The sequence below is a fragment of the Ipomoea triloba genome, chromosome 10, assembly GCF_003576645.1.
Source record: "Ipomoea triloba cultivar NCNSP0323 chromosome 10, ASM357664v1".
Lineage (NCBI taxonomy): Eukaryota > Viridiplantae > Streptophyta > Magnoliopsida > Solanales > Convolvulaceae > Ipomoea > Ipomoea triloba.
The window spans coordinates 19355032-19373862 of NC_044925.1; the positions used below are offsets into that span (position 1 = coordinate 19355032).

Consider the following 18831-nt stretch of genomic DNA (forward strand, 5'->3'; position numbering starts at 1 on the left):
TTTTATTAGTTCCTGATGTTTTAGTGGTTGTTTTCTTGTGATAAATCATTTTGTTTGGGGATACCGGGATAGTATTAGTTATAGTGAGTATGGAGTGTTGAATGCATACTTTTTTTTTTTATTTGAGTGCATTATTTTGTTTCTTCTAGAGCACAGTATTGTGTATTTGAGGTATTGGCTTGTACAAAACTACAACCCTAGAAACAGTACACTCTATCTTTCTAATGGGATTGGTTTGTGTATAACTGAAGCTGACGTTGAATTGGTTTTGGGGTTTCCAAGAGGAAATAAATAGACTCATTCATCCTTAACTAAATGTAAGAGTTCGATCCTTGGTATGGAAGAGCAACCTTAGTCACTATACTACACTACTAACTGTGGAGTAGGTGACGGGTGCATATTGGGCTCCAAAATTAAACTCGATAAATTGTTATCTATTTTGCTACTAGACATGAAGTTCTGTAATCTTAATTAACAAGCTCAATGGTATAAACTTTGAAATGAATAACTTATTAAAATATGTAGACCCAGTTTAACAACATAGTTAGCTTATCAGTTAATTTTGACTTGTTTGACCATTATTAGTTGTTTGACTAGCTTATAATCAATTTTGGCTTGTTTGACCACTATTAGATGTTTGACTTGGTTAAACAACTAATATGAATGTTATTAATTAGCTTTCTGTACCATCTTATTGCCCCAAAACGCTAAAATTCAAAAAATTGGTCAAATCAGTTTTTTCGATCAATTTGTTGATAAAGTTATTTTGCATGTAATCAACTCCGCTAATAGATAATTTACCAAACATTTTTCTACAATCAACTAATGCTATCAACTAGGCAAACTCACTAATCCAATCAGCTATCAACTATTTACCAAACACTGACGTAGTATATAAACTTGCAACCATGTTCTCTCATTAAAAAGCCAATTTGGTTTTGGTAGAAGGAAGCAGAGTTTGAAGCTTTGGAAAATCCAATTTTATTGCTAATCAATAGTAAATTACAAGATTTGCAAGACCAATTAAGCTCATGAAATTGTACAAAAATAAGCTAGTATATAGACAGTAGAGGCATTCATCTATGCTGTTTTTACAACAATGGGACTTCTCACATGATGCTTCTTATCTGACCATGTTAACACCCCAAATGCATAATCAGTGGTAGCGGTTTTCCCCGTTGCCTTGAGAGTAACCTGGAAAGTTTTCTCCTCGCCAACCTTATTAAACTCGAGAATATTGGGGTCCACAGTGACAGAGAATCCAACCGGGATACGAACAGAAGCTGTGTAGGTAGCTGGAGAGCCAACGTTTTTCACAGTTCTAGTCACAGTGGCTGTGTCGTTGAGTAGAGGGATAGCGATTGAGGGATAGTTCAAGGAGGAGAGACTAATGTGGTCAGGGCACTTATATGGCGTTGTCCCTAAAAACGTCTTGATATGAGTGTCGTTGTAGCCTTGGGCGCAAAGGAAATTCGCATAGTCGGTGAGGTTCATGTCATAGACCAAGCCGGGATCTGCAGCGCGGGTTGGCCTTATGTGTCCAGCTCCATATGCAAATGGGGTTGCTCTCACTCTGCTTGCATCTGTAATCCCCTTCCCTGAGTTGGCTCTTACTCTTGCTGTAAATAAAAGGTAATGCATGTTAGTTGCTGAGGAAATTATCAGTCACTGTCCAAAAGTGTGCACTGATGAGTAAATCAGATAATACAGTCAAAGCGGGCTAGCCCGCCCCATCCCATTAGGCCCGTCCTCACCGCGGACCTAATTTTTGACGGGCTTTTGCGGGCCAGTCCCTTAGGTCCGCGGGCTAGGATTCATACGACCCCAGTCCGCCCCACGCGGATTGGTGGGCCCCGCGGGCTTTTTGTTTTGATTTTTTTTTAATTATACTTTGTACACAAAGTGTGCAAATGAGTATAAATATATATTTTTTATAAAATATATATATATATATATATATATTGCGGGTCACGGGTCTTAGCGGGTTGGAAGGTCAATAGGCCACCCAGTTGGAAATCGAACTTTTAACATTGTGATTATGAAGTTAGCTAACCAATTTGGCTAGGGTTGTCTTGAAATATTGAAATCATAGGGGTGACAAAGGAAACCCCATAACCCTTTTTTGGATGAAGATAAATACCGCTACCACAAAGAAGTAAACCAACCTAAGTTCTACTCAAATGAATAGGATAAGGATTCGAACTTGTGATCTTGTGATTACAAGTAAGAATCTCTTACTATCTTGGCTGTGGTTACTGGGAAATTTTGAAATCTTGAAATGCATACCGGTGGTCATAATAGCAGATCTGATTGCTGCAGGGCTCCATGAAGGATAGAGCGTTTTGAGAAGGCCAACAACGCCAGCTACAAGAGGGCATGACATTGAAGTCCCTGATTCCGAGTTGAATGAAACAATCCTCTTATCGTAATGCATACCAGATGGCCCTGTGGCTTCACTGAAGGCAGCTATCACATTCACTCCAGGGGAAGATATATCAGGCTGGGGTACAAGAAACCAAAGTATATTAAAACTACATCACAAAGAGGCTAAAAACACATCAAAAAGCTCCATTTAATTTGCATGGAAAACAAACAAACCTTGAGAATTTCTGGATTGATAGTGTTAGGGCCTAATGATGAGAAAGCTGCTATAACTGGAGCTGGCTTCACGCCCAACAGTGTATTCGCATGAGTAATGTGAGCCATCGGATCCCTACTTACATGTTACATTAGTATTTAATCACAGATTATGTAACAGACCATACCTACTATTAGTCTACAGTTGAAATCAGTGTTGTAAAAATCCACCTAGGCTTAGTAAGCCAGCCAACTAATTGACCGACTAGACGCCAAATTGGGCGTCTAACTCAGCCAAACTGGTTGCTCATCTTCTATATTCCTTCCACATATACTCAATATGTTTTTTTTTTAGTTCTATAACTCTATTACAATGTAGTATCTGTTCATAGCTACTTCCTCAACCTACTGAAGCACAAAGAGTCAAGAGTCAACATATGCCTCCACAGGCTTGGACCCACTCCCTATTATTAACAATGTACTCAATATGTAATTGACTAGTTTGTAGATTATTAACAATCTAACAACTTGCCTAAGTGGGAAAAATGGAGGAGATATACTTGATTAATTACCCAGAGGTTAAGGCCACGCCTAGGCACATTAGGTGCTAGGCATTCCCCGTGTGTTCAACTAACGTCTAACGCTTTCTGCAACATTGCTTGAGATCTTACTTGGTTTTATTGATGTAATCAAAGATTGCAAGTCCAGCTGAGTAGGTGACATGTGTAGCTGGGAGAAAGTGTGCATCAGCAATAATCTCATTCCCAGAATCCTCATCGTTTGCAAGAATCATTCCCACAGCACCCGCCAAAGCAGCTTCGTGGCTCTTCTCAATTCTGTCATTATCTCCTCGCAGGCAAACCAAAATTTTTCCCTTCACCTTTTTCGGGTCCAGAGTTCCACGCTTACAAAGCAGACTGCACAACTTATAAGTTAGCAAGTGAAGTAACTAAGTATGTTACTTAAATTCTAACAGGTTTTTGTCCTTACGCATCTTGGCTAGAACTGGTTGTGTTCTCAATCCTAGCAGATTCAGCAGAAAGAAGTGGATAGAACTTCCCGGTTTCAAGCTCTTGCGGCGCAACACTTTCGCCCTACAAACAAATATACTGCATAATTCAATACTGAAACAACATTGGAGACCAGGGTCCGATTCTTTTATTTGCGTGGCCCTGTGCTAGTAAATAAGTAAGAAAAATTGCAAAGAGAAAAATGTAAAAAATTTAATTTTGGGTCAATATAATCACAAATACATAAACTAACTATTCAATCATTATTGTAATAGAGTTAGTAGTATTCAAAAAAAAAATCATTATTGTGTGGACCATGGTAGCATACTATCAAATAATGTACATTCAATATAAAAATAATGTACATTGTATTCAGGGAATATACATTATTTTTATAGTATAAAAATAATGCACATTTAGTACAAAAATAATGTACATTTAGTACATTAAAAATGTACATTTTATTATGGTCCACACAATAATTTAGACCAAGACTGGACTAAGGGTCCCGAAAATTTTGGGGCCCTGTGTTATTGCACATCTTGCACGTCCTAAATTCAGCCCTCTTGGAGACACAGGGAAATTAAATTAAAGAACAGAAACTTACTGTGTAGTGTTTTTTGTTTCCTAAGACTACATTACGCTGAAACTGTCGGTCCATGGTGTTTGCCCCAACAGTGATCACCCAGGGTGCAACATTAGTGACAGAGCCAGGGGCAGGTCCAGAATTACCAGCCGAGGCAACCACAACTATGCCATTCTTTACAGCATGAAAGGACCCAATGGCTATACCGTCTTGAAAATATGGCAGAGGGTCTCCTCCCAGGGATACAGATAGCACATCAACACCATCCTCGATTGCTCGATCGAAACCAGCCAGGATGTCTGCATCGAAGCATTCTTGGTCTGGGGCGACGGGAGGCCAGCAAACCTTATAAGCGGCTACCCGGGCCTTGGGAGACCCACCCTTTGCTGTTCCATTGCCAAACCCGAAAACATTCGCCCCGTGGACGAAATTGCCACCGGCTGTTGATAAGGTGTGGGAGCCATGGCCATTAACATCCCGTGGGGTGAAGAAACTGGAATTAAGAGGGCCAGCAACAGCGGAATAGCCTTCGATAAAGTACCTTGCTCCTATGAGTTTCCTTTGTTATCCAAATGATGAAAACAGAACAAGTTCAGAACTTAAATTTCAGATAGAATGAGAATATCCCAGGAAAAGAATCAGAACAAGACCTGTTACAATGAAAACTTTTGTCATTCTCATTCTGGCAAATTCCTTTCCATCTTTCGGGAATTGGTCCGAATCCTTCGTCACTAAAGCTTTTTGATTCAGGCCATACTCCTGCTCCAACAAACCATCAAAACATGACTAATAGTGTTACAATCAAGCACTTACTACTATGCCAAAAGTTACACCAAACACAGGTACCAGACTTGGGGCCTCTGCTACAACAATCCCTCGGCCAATGCCAGATTTTAGGGTGCCCCAAAATTTTGGGGGCCCCTAGTCCAGTCCTGACCCAATAATTAGTATATGTATTTGTGATTATATGGGCTTAAAATTATGTTTTTATGACTGTCCTGGCCCAATAATTAGTATATGTATTTGTGATTATACGGGCTTAAAATTATGTTTTTATGACTGGTCTAAATTCTACTGTGTATTATTCAAAAAAAAATTCTATTTCGTAATATTCACGTGAATCACTTTTCTTCAATTTTCAGTTTATTTATACTTTGATAAGGCCTAACTCATTTATCAGCACAGGGTCACGCAAATAAAAAAAACCGGGCCCTACCCCCGGCTATTGATACTAGACTTGGCCTTTATCGGTCTCTGCCCAACAATTTATCTAGAGAGAGTTGAGGATACATACCGCTATCAAGATTACCAATGATGGTATCTTCTCCAAACCTGGCCTGTTTCCATATTGAATGCTTGTGGATTTTGCCACCATCACTTTCCAGTCCAAGAAAGTCCCATGATCTGGTTGTGTGCAATTGTCTTGCCCTGTTCAAGAACACCGATACCACCTGGGGATTCTCTGCACATTACCATATTTGATGCACTTAAGAACAAAATCCCAATTAATCCCAAAAACCATACAAACATCAAATTAATAATACTGCTTACTGGCAATCTCAGCAGCCTGTTCTTCCTCGAGCACAGCAGCAAAGCCATTGATGTGTCTGGTGTATGAGTAGAAAATTGCATCTCTCGCATTGTCCAAACTTTCATGGTTTAGGTTATGCAAGAACACATTGGACCGACCAAAGAATCAGAACATGTAGAACACGAAAAAGCAACCAAAACACAAATATTTTGAAGTTTCTACAATAAAATATAATATACCTTCCAATGTATGATCCAAGCAGCTCTTGATGAGAATGTGTTACTCTGTCAAGATCAACGGATGAGGGATGCTTTCCATGTGAATGGCCACCCAAGTACACCACATATGACTATTTTCAACATTTCAAAAAAAAAAAAAAAAAAAAAAATTAAATTAACATGAAAGTATGTATTACTAGCTTGGTTAGATTGTATGAAATGCATGCATATATGTTTACCTTTTTGATGGAAAATGCAGGTCTAAGAAACAGTGCAAAAACTAATGGGAGAATGAAACATAGGCTTGATCTCATGGTTGCTACTCTTTAACACTTTTGTCTAATTCTTGCCCACTAAAAGAGTGTTGGGCTTCTTTTTATAGGAGTAGAACCAATACTGTTAGATTGACTTATAAGTTAATTATTGTGGCATGTTTGGTTGGCCATCATCTTTAATTTAACAGATTAGGAATTTTATTCCACAATTGATGGAATAGATTATGAAATATGAATACCATATCAGTTTTATTGTATTGATGATTGATTGATTTGTTTAAGGAAGATTTTCATGTAGCACCCCAAAAAAGGATAGATTTCATGAATTCCTTTTCAGTATTTTGTAATTTAAGGAATGGATATATATTGCATAATTTTCAAATGATAGAAAGACTCTTTAAGGATATATATATATATATATATATATATATATATATATATATATATATATATATATATATATATATCAATTTATTATTTGCTTTAGAAGTATTTGTTATTTTATGTTATTTGTTTATTTATTTTGATTCTAAATCATATTTACTTCAAACAAAGAGATAATCTCATTATCACGTATGTGATTTCAATATGATTTTAATTATAATATTTGAACCAAATGCATGTACCCCTATGTATATGTTGGGTGATAAACTCTTTTTGAATGGCTTGGTTTACTTTGTCAATAAATCTGATTTGTACAATAAAAAATTTACCATTTTTAAAGGTTATAAAATATGAACTATTTTCTTTTAGTATAGAATATTTCAGTACTTAAAAAGGAAAGGTTTTAAACGTTACATATCAGTGAATATTTCATTAATGTATTACTTAAAATTAAAGATTCCGACCACAAGCTGAAATCAATCTAACAAAATGAATGAAAAAGTCGTTGTTTGGTTCTATTGCAGTAACATGGAGGTGTGGACGGTATATCTCTCCTATAAAAGTTACCAACAAAAAAATCATCAAGATATATCAACCACACCAAAATAATTTGGGGCCAAGGTAATGATTTTATAAGGCTAACCTTATTTTTTTGAAAGTATTACTAGCTTGCTTGTATGAAATGCATGCATGCATATATATGTTTCCTTTTTTATGGAAAATGCAGGTCCAAGAAATAATGCAAAAACTAACGGGAAAATGAAACACATACATACTTAATCTCATGGTTGCTACTCGTTAACACTTGTATCTAATTCTTGCCCACTAAAAGGGTGTTGCACTTATTTTTATAGGAGTAGAACCATTACTGTTAGATTTACTTATAAGTTAATTATTGTGGCGTGTTTAGTTGGTCATTGTCTTTAATTTAACGAATTAGGAATTTTATTCCATAATTGATGGAATAGATTATGAAATATGAACAGAATATGGTTTTTATTATTTTGATTGATTTGTTGAAAGATAGATTTTCATGTAGTACCTGTTTTATTATTTTGATTGATTTGTTGAAAGATAGATTTTCATGTAGTACATGTTCATAGCTACTTTCTCAACCTACTGAAACAGTAGTGAGTCCATGGACACCGGATGCCACTAGACCACAAGGTCATTGGCAAAATGATAATTAAAAAAAATAAAATGATAATGAATTAGTACTTGTTTTGTGTATATGAGAAATTTTCTACAATATCATGACTAATAATGTTGTCATATATTTTATAAAATTATACCTTATTATATTTTATTTTATATACACACATGTACAAGTACAACTTTGTAAAGTATACAGTACACCCACGTACAACATTCTTAAATTTTACGTCATAAATATAAATGATGTACGCAAGACTAGAGCACGATTGATTGTTGGAAGAGTTTTTTTCACCAAAGTCAGTTACCGCCTTCATGACAATTTAAGTATTTAATAATGAAAATATTATGTTTAAAAAGGGTCAATTGTACGTGGCTTTTTTCTGAGTCACTCATCCTGATGGCCGAAAGGTTTTAGCTCTAGACTAGGATGGACAAAATTGTGTTACTACTACTAATGTCGTCTACAAAGATATTTTCCATAATGTGTAATTCAAAACAGTTATTATGTTTTCTTTTTATACAAAGATGACAAAATTGCTATATATCTACATATAAAATATATCTTCCGTACAATTAATTTTTATAACTGAGTTGCTAGACAACGAGATAATTTGTCCAATTAATACAAATCTTAAATATTGATATATAAAATGTCTAAGTTTCAGCACCGGATGCGTATATCTACACGTTGACTATTAATTAGACAAGTATTTGCTCAAATTCAAGCAATGATAGCATCAGAAAACATAATCGATCCAACTTAATTCTTCAATTGCACTATATAATATTTGATGTTATAATTTACACAATTGTATATCGATCTAAATATATTATATATAACAAATCCATTCCGTGCAACGCACAGATGAAAATACTAGTATATATCTATAATACTAAGCTAGCATACACAAATAATATATGAATTATATATACACACATATGATTTAACATTCATAGATATTTAATTCAAATATAATCTACAATTAAATTATTTTTTATATCATGATTTTAATAAAATGATAAGTAAATAATATAAAAAGATGTAGTAGACATCTGATTGTACGAGAAATTTACCATTCTTAAAGCTGGGTTATGAAATATTGAAATATGAACTATATTAAACTGTAATTTTTTCAGCAATGAATATTTAAATACCTAAAAGGAAAGGTTTTAAACATTGCAGATCATTGAATATTTCATCAATGTATTCCTTAAAATTAAAAGATTCTGACAACAAGCAAAAATCAATCTAACAAAACCAACCAATATAATGAAAAAGCCGTTGTTTGGTTCAGTTGCAGTAACATGCATGAATGTGTTAACCATATATCTCTTATAAAAATTACCACAAAAATAAAAATAAAAAAATCATCAAGATATATCAACCACGACAAAAAAAAGTATGTGGTTCGGGTAATGTTTTTATAAGACTAACCTTATACGTAGTAATTTCTCCCTCTTAAAAGTGTTCTGATCTTATTTTTATGAAACTATTACTAGCTAGCTTGTATGAAATGCATGCATATATGTTTACGTTTTTGATTGAACTAGTTTTTCACGCGCGTTGCACGATTGGGATAATGCCCAATGTTTATTTTTAAATAAATACTTTAAACTATATCAATGCAAGATTATATTGGATTTGTTCATACATAGAAAATTAAATATTGAATTTATTTATTTAAATATGTAATTCTATGTTTACGAATGCAAAATAATATAGTCAAAATTGATTGTAATTATCACTAATATAATGAGTTAATTCCAGAAATAGTCTTTCGACTATTGACTTTTACCAATTTTTGTCATCGACTTTTAATTTTACCAAAGTTGGTCTCTTAACTATTGATTTTGTTCTAATTTTGATCCTTTTGTTAAATCTATGTTAAATTGGTGTTAAAATTGAGGGCAAAAATGTAAAACCAAATATTTTAACATTTCTTCTTCACTTTGTTTTTCCTCCTCCATCGCAAGATTATATACGGAACAATGTGAGTCAATATATTTATTTTTTACATTTTATGTTAAATTGTTTCAAGTAATCAAAAAAAATTTATGTATTTTATTTTTGACTTTTTTTTTGGTTTACTGCAATGTAATATATACTCCGTAATAAATTTTTTTTTTTTTTTNAAAATCCACCTAGGCTTAGTAAGCCAGCCAACTAATTGACCGACTAGACGCCAAATTGGGCGTCTAACTCAGCCAAACTGGTTGCTCATCTTCTATATTCCTTCCACATATACTCAATATGTTTTTTTTTTAGTTCTATAACTCTATTACAATGTAGTATCTGTTCATAGCTACTTCCTCAACCTACTGAAGCACAAAGAGTCAAGAGTCAACATATGCCTCCACAGGCTTGGACCCACTCCCTATTATTAACAATGTACTCAATATGTAATTGACTAGTTTGTAGATTATTAACAATCTAACAACTTGCCTAAGTGGGAAAAATGGAGGAGATATACTTGATTAATTACCCAGAGGTTAAGGCCACGCCTAGGCACATTAGGTGCTAGGCATTCCCCGTGTGTTCAACTAACGTCTAACGCTTTCTGCAACATTGCTTGAGATCTTACTTGGTTTTATTGATGTAATCAAAGATTGCAAGTCCAGCTGAGTAGGTGACATGTGTAGCTGGGAGAAAGTGTGCATCAGCAATAATCTCATTCCCAGAATCCTCATCGTTTGCAAGAATCATTCCCACAGCACCCGCCAAAGCAGCTTCGTGGCTCTTCTCAATTCTGTCATTATCTCCTCGCAGGCAAACCAAAATTTTTCCCTTCACCTTTTTCGGGTCCAGAGTTCCACGCTTACAAAGCAGACTGCACAACTTATAAGTTAGCAAGTGAAGTAACTAAGTATGTTACTTAAATTCTAACAGGTTTTTGTCCTTACGCATCTTGGCTAGAACTGGTTGTGTTCTCAATCCTAGCAGATTCAGCAGAAAGAAGTGGATAGAACTTCCCGGTTTCAAGCTCTTGCGGCGCAACACTTTCGCCCTACAAACAAATATACTGCATAATTCAATACTGAAACAACATTGGAGACCAGGGTCCGATTCTTTTATTTGCGTGGCCCTGTGCTAGTAAATAAGTAAGAAAAATTGCAAAGAGAAAAATGTAAAAAATTTAATTTTGGGTCAATATAATCACAAATACATAAACTAACTATTCAATCATTATTGTAATAGAGTTAGTAGTATTCAAAAAAAAAATCATTATTGTGTGGACCATGGTAGCATACTATCAAATAATGTACATTCAATATAAAAATAATGTACATTGTATTCAGGGAATATACATTATTTTTATAGTATAAAAATAATGCACATTTAGTACAAAAATAATGTACATTTAGTACATTAAAAATGTACATTTTATTATGGTCCACACAATAATTTAGACCAAGACTGGACTAAGGGTCCCGAAAATTTTGGGGCCCTGTGTTATTGCACATCTTGCACGTCCTAAATTCAGCCCTCTTGGAGACACAGGGAAATTAAATTAAAGAACAGAAACTTACTGTGTAGTGTTTTTTGTTTCCTAAGACTACATTACGCTGAAACTGTCGGTCCATGGTGTTTGCCCCAACAGTGATCACCCAGGGTGCAACATTAGTGACAGAGCCAGGGGCAGGTCCAGAATTACCAGCCGAGGCAACCACAACTATGCCATTCTTTACAGCATGAAAGGACCCAATGGCTATACCGTCTTGAAAATATGGCAGAGGGTCTCCTCCCAGGGATACAGATAGCACATCAACACCATCCTCGATTGCTCGATCGAAACCAGCCAGGATGTCTGCATCGAAGCATTCTTGGTCTGGGGCGACGGGAGGCCAGCAAACCTTATAAGCGGCTACCCGGGCCTTGGGAGACCCACCCTTTGCTGTTCCATTGCCAAACCCGAAAACATTCGCCCCGTGGACGAAATTGCCACCGGCTGTTGATAAGGTGTGGGAGCCATGGCCATTAACATCCCGTGGGGTGAAGAAACTGGAATTAAGAGGGCCAGCAACAGCGGAATAGCCTTCGATAAAGTACCTTGCTCCTATGAGTTTCCTTTGTTATCCAAATGATGAAAACAGAACAAGTTCAGAACTTAAATTTCAGATAGAATGAGAATATCCCAGGAAAAGAATCAGAACAAGACCTGTTACAATGAAAACTTTTGTCATTCTCATTCTGGCAAATTCCTTTCCATCTTTCGGGAATTGGTCCGAATCCTTCGTCACTAAAGCTTTTTGATTCAGGCCATACTCCTGCTCCAACAAACCATCAAAACATGACTAATAGTGTTACAATCAAGCACTTACTACTATGCCAAAAGTTACACCAAACACAGGTACCAGACTTGGGGCCTCTGCTACAACAATCCCTCGGCCAATGCCAGATTTTAGGGTGCCCCAAAATTTTGGGGGCCCCTAGTCCAGTCCTGACCCAATAATTAGTATATGTATTTGTGATTATATGGGCTTAAAATTATGTTTTTATGACTGTCCTGGCCCAATAATTAGTATATGTATTTGTGATTATACGGGCTTAAAATTATGTTTTTATGACTGGTCTAAATTCTACTGTGTATTATTCAAAAAAAAATTCTATTTCGTAATATTCACGTGAATCACTTTTCTTCAATTTTCAGTTTATTTATACTTTGATAAGGCCTAACTCATTTATCAGCACAGGGTCACGCAAATAAAAAAAACCGGGCCCTACCCCCGGCTATTGATACTAGACTTGGCCTTTATCGGTCTCTGCCCAACAATTTATCTAGAGAGAGTTGAGGATACATACCGCTATCAAGATTACCAATGATGGTATCTTCTCCAAACCTGGCCTGTTTCCATATTGAATGCTTGTGGATTTTGCCACCATCACTTTCCAGTCCAAGAAAGTCCCATGATCTGGTTGTGTGCAATTGTCTTGCCCTGTTCAAGAACACCGATACCACCTGGGGATTCTCTGCACATTACCATATTTGATGCACTTAAGAACAAAATCCCAATTAATCCCAAAAACCATACAAACATCAAATTAATAATACTGCTTACTGGCAATCTCAGCAGCCTGTTCTTCCTCGAGCACAGCAGCAAAGCCATTGATGTGTCTGGTGTATGAGTAGAAAATTGCATCTCTCGCATTGTCCAAACTTTCATGGTTTAGGTTATGCAAGAACACATTGGACCGACCAAAGAATCAGAACATGTAGAACACGAAAAAGCAACCAAAACACAAATATTTTGAAGTTTCTACAATAAAATATAATATACCTTCCAATGTATGATCCAAGCAGCTCTTGATGAGAATGTGTTACTCTGTCAAGATCAACGGATGAGGGATGCTTTCCATGTGAATGGCCACCCAAGTACACCACATATGACTATTTTCAACATTTCAAAAAAAAAAAAAAAAAAAGCAATTAAATTAACATGAAAGTATGTATTACTAGCTTGGTTAGATTGTATGAAATGCATGCATATATGTTTACCTTTTTGATGGAAAATGCAGGTCTAAGAAACAGTGCAAAAACTAATGGGAGAATGAAACATAGGCTTGATCTCATGGTTGCTACTCTTTAACACTTTTGTCTAATTCTTGCCCACTAAAAGAGTGTTGGGCTTCTTTTTATAGGAGTAGAACCAATACTGTTAGATTGACTTATAAGTTAATTATTGTGGCATGTTTGGTTGGCCATCATCTTTAATTTAACAGATTAGGAATTTTATTCCACAATTGATGGAATAGATTATGAAATATGAATACCATATCAGTTTTATTGTATTGATGATTGATTGATTTGTTTAAGGAAGATTTTCATGTAGCACCCCAAAAAAGGATAGATTTCATGAATTCCTTTTCAGTATTTTGTAATTTAAGGAATGGATATATATTGCATAATTTTCAAATGATAGAAAGACTCTTTAAGGATATATATATATATATATATATATATATATATATATATATATATATATATATATATATATATATATTAATTTATTATTTGCTTTAGAAGTATTTGTTATTTTATGTTATTTGTTTATTTATTTTGATTCTAAATCATATTTACTTCAAACAAAGAGATAATCTCATTATCACGTATGTGATTTCAATATGATTTTAATTATAATATTTGAACCAAATGCATGTACCCCTATGTATATGTTGGGTGATAAACTCTTTTTGAATGGCTTGGTTTACTTTGTCAATAAATCTGATTTGTACAATAAAAAATTTACCATTTTTAAAGGTTATAAAATATGAACTATTTTCTTTTAGTATAGAATATTTCAGTACTTAAAAAGGAAAGGTTTTAAACGTTACATATCAGTGAATATTTCATTAATGTATTACTTAAAATTAAAGATTCCGACCACAAGCTGAAATCAATCTAACAAAATGAATGAAAAAGTCGTTGTTTGGTTCTATTGCAGTAACATGGAGGTGTGGACGGTATATCTCTCCTATAAAAGTTACCAACAAAAAAATCATCAAGATATATCAACCACACCAAAATAATTTGGGGCCAAGGTAATGATTTTATAAGGCTAACCTTATTTTTTTGAAAGTATTACTAGCTTGCTTGTATGAAATGCATGCATGCATATATATGTTTCCTTTTTTATGGAAAATGCAGGTCCAAGAAATAATGCAAAAACTAACGGGAAAATGAAACACATACATACTTAATCTCATGGTTGCTACTCGTTAACACTTGTATCTAATTCTTGCCCACTAAAAGGGTGTTGCACTTATTTTTATAGGAGTAGAACCATTACTGTTAGATTTACTTATAAGTTAATTATTGTGGCGTGTTTAGTTGGTCATTGTCTTTAATTTAACGAATTAGGAATTTTATTCCATAATTGATGGAATAGATTATGAAATATGAACAGAATATGGTTTTTATTATTTTGATTGATTTGTTGAAAGATAGATTTTCATGTAGTACCTGTTTTATTATTTTGATTGATTTGTTGAAAGATAGATTTTCATGTAGTACATGTTCATAGCTACTTTCTCAACCTACTGAAACAGTAGTGAGTCCATGGACACCGGATGCCACTAGACCACAAGGTCATTGGCAAAATGATAATTAAAAAAAATAAAATGATAATGAATTAGTACTTGTTTTGTGTATATGAGAAATTTTCTACAATATCATGACTAATAATGTTGTCATATATTTTATAAAATTATACCTTATTATATTTTATTTTATATACACACATGTACAAGTACAACTTTGTAAAGTATACAGTACACCCACGTACAACATTCTTAAATTTTACGTCATAAATATAAATGATGTACGCAAGACTAGAGCACGATTGATTGTTGGAAGAGTTTTTTTCACCAAAGTCAGTTACCGCCTTCATGACAATTTAAGTATTTAATAATGAAAATATTATGTTTAAAAAGGGTCAATTGTACGTGGCTTTTTTCTGAGTCACTCATCCTGATGGCCGAAAGGTTTTAGCTCTAGACTAGGATGGACAAAATTGTGTTACTACTACTAATGTCGTCTACAAAGATATTTTCCATAATGTGTAATTCAAAACAGTTATTATGTTTTCTTTTTATACAAAGATGACAAAATTGCTATATATCTACATATAAAATATATCTTCCGTACAATTAATTTTTATAACTGAGTTGCTAGACAACGAGATAATTTGTCCAATTAATACAAATCTTAAATATTGATATATAAAATGTCTAAGTTTCAGCACCGGATGCGTATATCTACACGTTGACTATTAATTAGACAAGTATTTGCTCAAATTCAAGCAATGATAGCATCAGAAAACATAATCGATCCAACTTAATTCTTCAATTGCACTATATAATATTTGATGTTATAATTTACACAATTGTATATCGATCTAAATATATTATATATAACAAATCCATTCCGTGCAACGCACAGATGAAAATACTAGTATATATCTATAATACTAAGCTAGCATACACAAATAATATATGAATTATATATACACACATATGATTTAACATTCATAGATATTTAATTCAAATATAATCTACAATTAAATTATTTTTTATATCATGATTTTAATAAAATGATAAGTAAATAATATAAAAAGATGTAGTAGACATCTGATTGTACGAGAAATTTACCATTCTTAAAGCTGGGTTATGAAATATTGAAATATGAACTATATTAAACTGTAATTTTTTCAGCAATGAATATTTAAATACCTAAAAGGAAAGGTTTTAAACATTGCAGATCATTGAATATTTCATCAATGTATTCCTTAAAATTAAAAGATTCTGACAACAAGCAAAAATCAATCTAACAAAACCAACCAATATAATGAAAAAGCCGTTGTTTGGTTCAGTTGCAGTAACATGCATGAATGTGTTAACCATATATCTCTTATAAAAATTACCACAAAAATAAAAATAAAAAAATCATCAAGATATATCAACCACGACAAAAAAAAGTATGTGGTTCGGGTAATGTTTTTATAAGACTAACCTTATACGTAGTAATTTCTCCCTCTTAAAAGTGTTCTGATCTTATTTTTATGAAACTATTACTAGCTAGCTTGTATGAAATGCATGCATATATGTTTACGTTTTTGATTGAACTAGTTTTTCACGCGCGTTGCACGATTGGGATAATGCCCAATGTTTATTTTTAAATAAATACTTTAAACTATATCAATGCAAGATTATATTGGATTTGTTCATACATAGAAAATTAAATATTGAATTTATTTATTTAAATATGTAATTCTATGTTTACGAATGCAAAATAATATAGTCAAAATTGATTGTAATTATCACTAATATAATGAGTTAATTCCAGAAATAGTCTTTCGACTATTGACTTTTACCAATTTTTGTCATCGACTTTTAATTTTACCAAAGTTGGTCTCTTAACTATTGATTTTGTTCTAATTTTGATCCTTTTGTTAAATCTATGTTAAATTGGTGTTAAAATTGAGGGCAAAAATGTAAAACCAAATATTTTAACATTTCTTCTTCACTTTGTTTTTCCTCCTCCATCGCAAGATTATATACGGAACAATGTGAGTCAATATATTTATTTTTTACATTTTATGTTAAATTGTTTCAAGTAATCAAAAAAAATTTATGTATTTTATTTTTGACTTTTTTTTTGGTTTACTGCAATGTAATATATACTCCGTAATAAATTTTTTTTTTTTTTTGTTTTGTAAATTCTCTAACTGGATGTGGAGTGTTATTGTATATTTTATTGTTGTATTAGGTATTTTTTTAATTATTATTTGATAGCAAAAATGGTATAAAAGGGCACCACTAGGAGGGGAAACAAAGTGAAGAAAAAAGGTTAAAATATATAGTTTTACATGTTTGCCCTCAATTTGAACACCTATTTAAATATATTTAACAGAAGGACCAAAATTGGTACAAAATCAATACTTAAGGGACCAACTTTGGTAAAATTAAAAGTCAGATGATAAAAATTGGTAAAAGTCAATAGTCGAAAGACCATTTATGTAATTAACTCCTAATATAATTGTTTGTAACTTTGTAAAAATGCTAGTCTAAATACTTACCCTAATCTAACAATAATAGTCTAAATAAATACTACATTTGATTGAAATTTCTCTAAATCTTCTTAATTCTCTTCTTGGTAGCGTCACCATTGTCTTCATCTTCGTTACATATCCTCTTCTTCTGTATGGGTAGTGTGTCATGTTCAATTATCTTATTGGTGATAGCACAGAGTGAAGCATCATGCAATGAGATTATAGTGTAGGAAGTTGTGGGTCTACCTTGTTGTGTAATCAACTGGTATCTTAGTTGTACAATGAACTCTTGATCACATTATATAAGTTAAAAACGATAATACAAAATATTTGAATCTCACGACTCTATCTTAGAGAAGTTACTAAAATAGACCTAAAACAAAAAGTTAAAACTATAGAGACCAAAATTTTTAGCAAAAATTTCTCGTCACTTTGTATGTCATGCATTAAAATATGTTTTTTAAAGGGACATTAAAATTATTTTTATTTATTGATTATTATGAATAAGCTGACCTAGCCTTCTTTGAAAAATGAACATGCTTATATTTTAAAGTAAGATGGTGAAAATTTTTAATTCTTGTAGCTTGATCTACAAAAAAAAAAATTACTAACAAAAATATTTACATAATCCTTATAAAATTGTGGCAATGAATGTTTAAAGTTGATTTATAAAGGCCAGAAATGTTGATCATCTGAAAGGAAGGCATTTGATTGCAAGGAGCCAAAGCGATATTCTGTAACATCATGCCCTTTGTTTGAGGGGTGACAAAGAATCCAATACCAAACACCCAAAAAAAAAAACTACTCTTAAACTGATGAATGCTAAAAAAAAAAAAAAAAACTAATAAATTCAATAAACTGATGAACACAACCCATATAGATATTCAATAAACTGATGAATATTAATATGCTAGGATTGATATGATCTTCTCTAAACAAGAATCACCCTTACATATTACATCAATAATTTCATCTCTAGGCTTAGAGTCATGAACTCCATATCTAAGCTATTGAAGGTCTATTGTGACAACTCAGCTGCAGTTTTCCTGGCTAAGAATGACAAAAGTGGGAGTCGAAGTAAGCACCTCAACATCAAATTCTTAGCTATTAGGGAGCGTGTCAAGAATAAAGTTGTAATCGTTGAACACATTAGTACTGAGTTGATGTTAGCAGATCCCTTGACTAAAGGCATGCCTCTATTTAAATTCAATGATCTTGTTAAAGAAATGGGACTTTCGCCCACTTTGTAATTTGTATATACATTCAGTATTCAATTTTAATGAAATTCTTAAGTTTCCCAAAATTAAGTGTCCAAAGTTAGTTTGCATTTAATCATAATGGATGCTACTCGTTTTAAGGAGGACATATCACTATGGCTGGTGTTTTCTAGTTTTAGGGTTATGGAGTTTTGCACCAAGTGGGAGAATGTAACACTTACCACTATTACATTATTATAATATAGGTAGTAATTATAATAATTAATGTAATATATTATTTGGTGCATTACTCCCATACAAGCTTCTGTTAATTAAGGTAAATACTGAATGGT

At 33.2% G+C, this 18831-nt stretch overlaps 2 protein-coding genes across 2 annotated transcripts; both read right to left on the reverse strand.

Moving 5' to 3' along the window:
- Positions 1–1080: 1080 nt before the first annotated feature.
- On the reverse strand, positions 1081–6236 carry LOC116033509 (subtilisin-like protease SBT5.4). Its single transcript, XM_031276254.1, has 11 exons — positions 6162–6236; positions 5944–6053; positions 5725–5822; positions 5468–5635; positions 4824–4932; positions 4195–4732; positions 3568–3671; positions 3249–3494; positions 2599–2713; positions 2287–2500; positions 1081–1619 (listed from the first exon to the last, which is right to left on the reverse strand). The coding sequence occupies exons 1-11, from the start codon at positions 6234–6236 to the stop codon at positions 1081–1083; spliced, it is 2316 nt and encodes a 771-aa protein (XP_031132114.1).
- A 4078-nt stretch (positions 6237–10314) lies between these two features.
- Positions 10315–13306, reverse strand: LOC116033597 (subtilisin-like protease SBT5.4). Its single transcript, XM_031276348.1, has 8 exons — positions 13232–13306; positions 13014–13123; positions 12795–12892; positions 12538–12705; positions 11894–12002; positions 11265–11802; positions 10638–10741; positions 10315–10564 (listed from the first exon to the last, which is right to left on the reverse strand). Exons 1-8 carry the CDS (start codon positions 13304–13306, stop codon positions 10315–10317), a joined length of 1452 nt encoding a protein of 483 aa, XP_031132208.1.
- Between the last annotated feature and the right edge of the window lie 5525 nt (positions 13307–18831).

Bases quoted from the DNA above. Each gene is read 5' to 3' on its own strand.
- LOC116033509 (XM_031276254.1), bottom strand. From the start codon at position 6,236: ATGAGATCAAGCCTATGTTTCATTCTCCCATTAGTTTTTGCACTGTTT. The intron at 4,733-4,823 runs GTCTTGTTCTGA...TGGATAACAAAG, and splicing joins AAAAGTTTTCATTGTAACAG to GAAACTCATAGGAGCAAGGT. The intron at 2,714-3,248 runs GTAAGATCTCAA...ACATGTAAGTAG, and splicing joins GATTACATCAATAAAACCAA to GGATCCGATGGCTCACATTA.
- LOC116033597 (XM_031276348.1), bottom strand. From the start codon at position 13,306: ATGAGATCAAGCCTATGTTTCATTCTCCCATTAGTTTTTGCACTGTTT. The intron at 13,124-13,231 runs GTAAACATATAT...TGTTGAAAATAG, and splicing joins CTGCATTTTCCATCAAAAAG to TCATATGTGGTGTACTTGGG. The intron at 12,003-12,537 runs GTATGTATCCTC...TTGTTGGAGCAG, and splicing joins CATTGGTAATCTTGATAGCG to GAGTATGGCCTGAATCAAAA.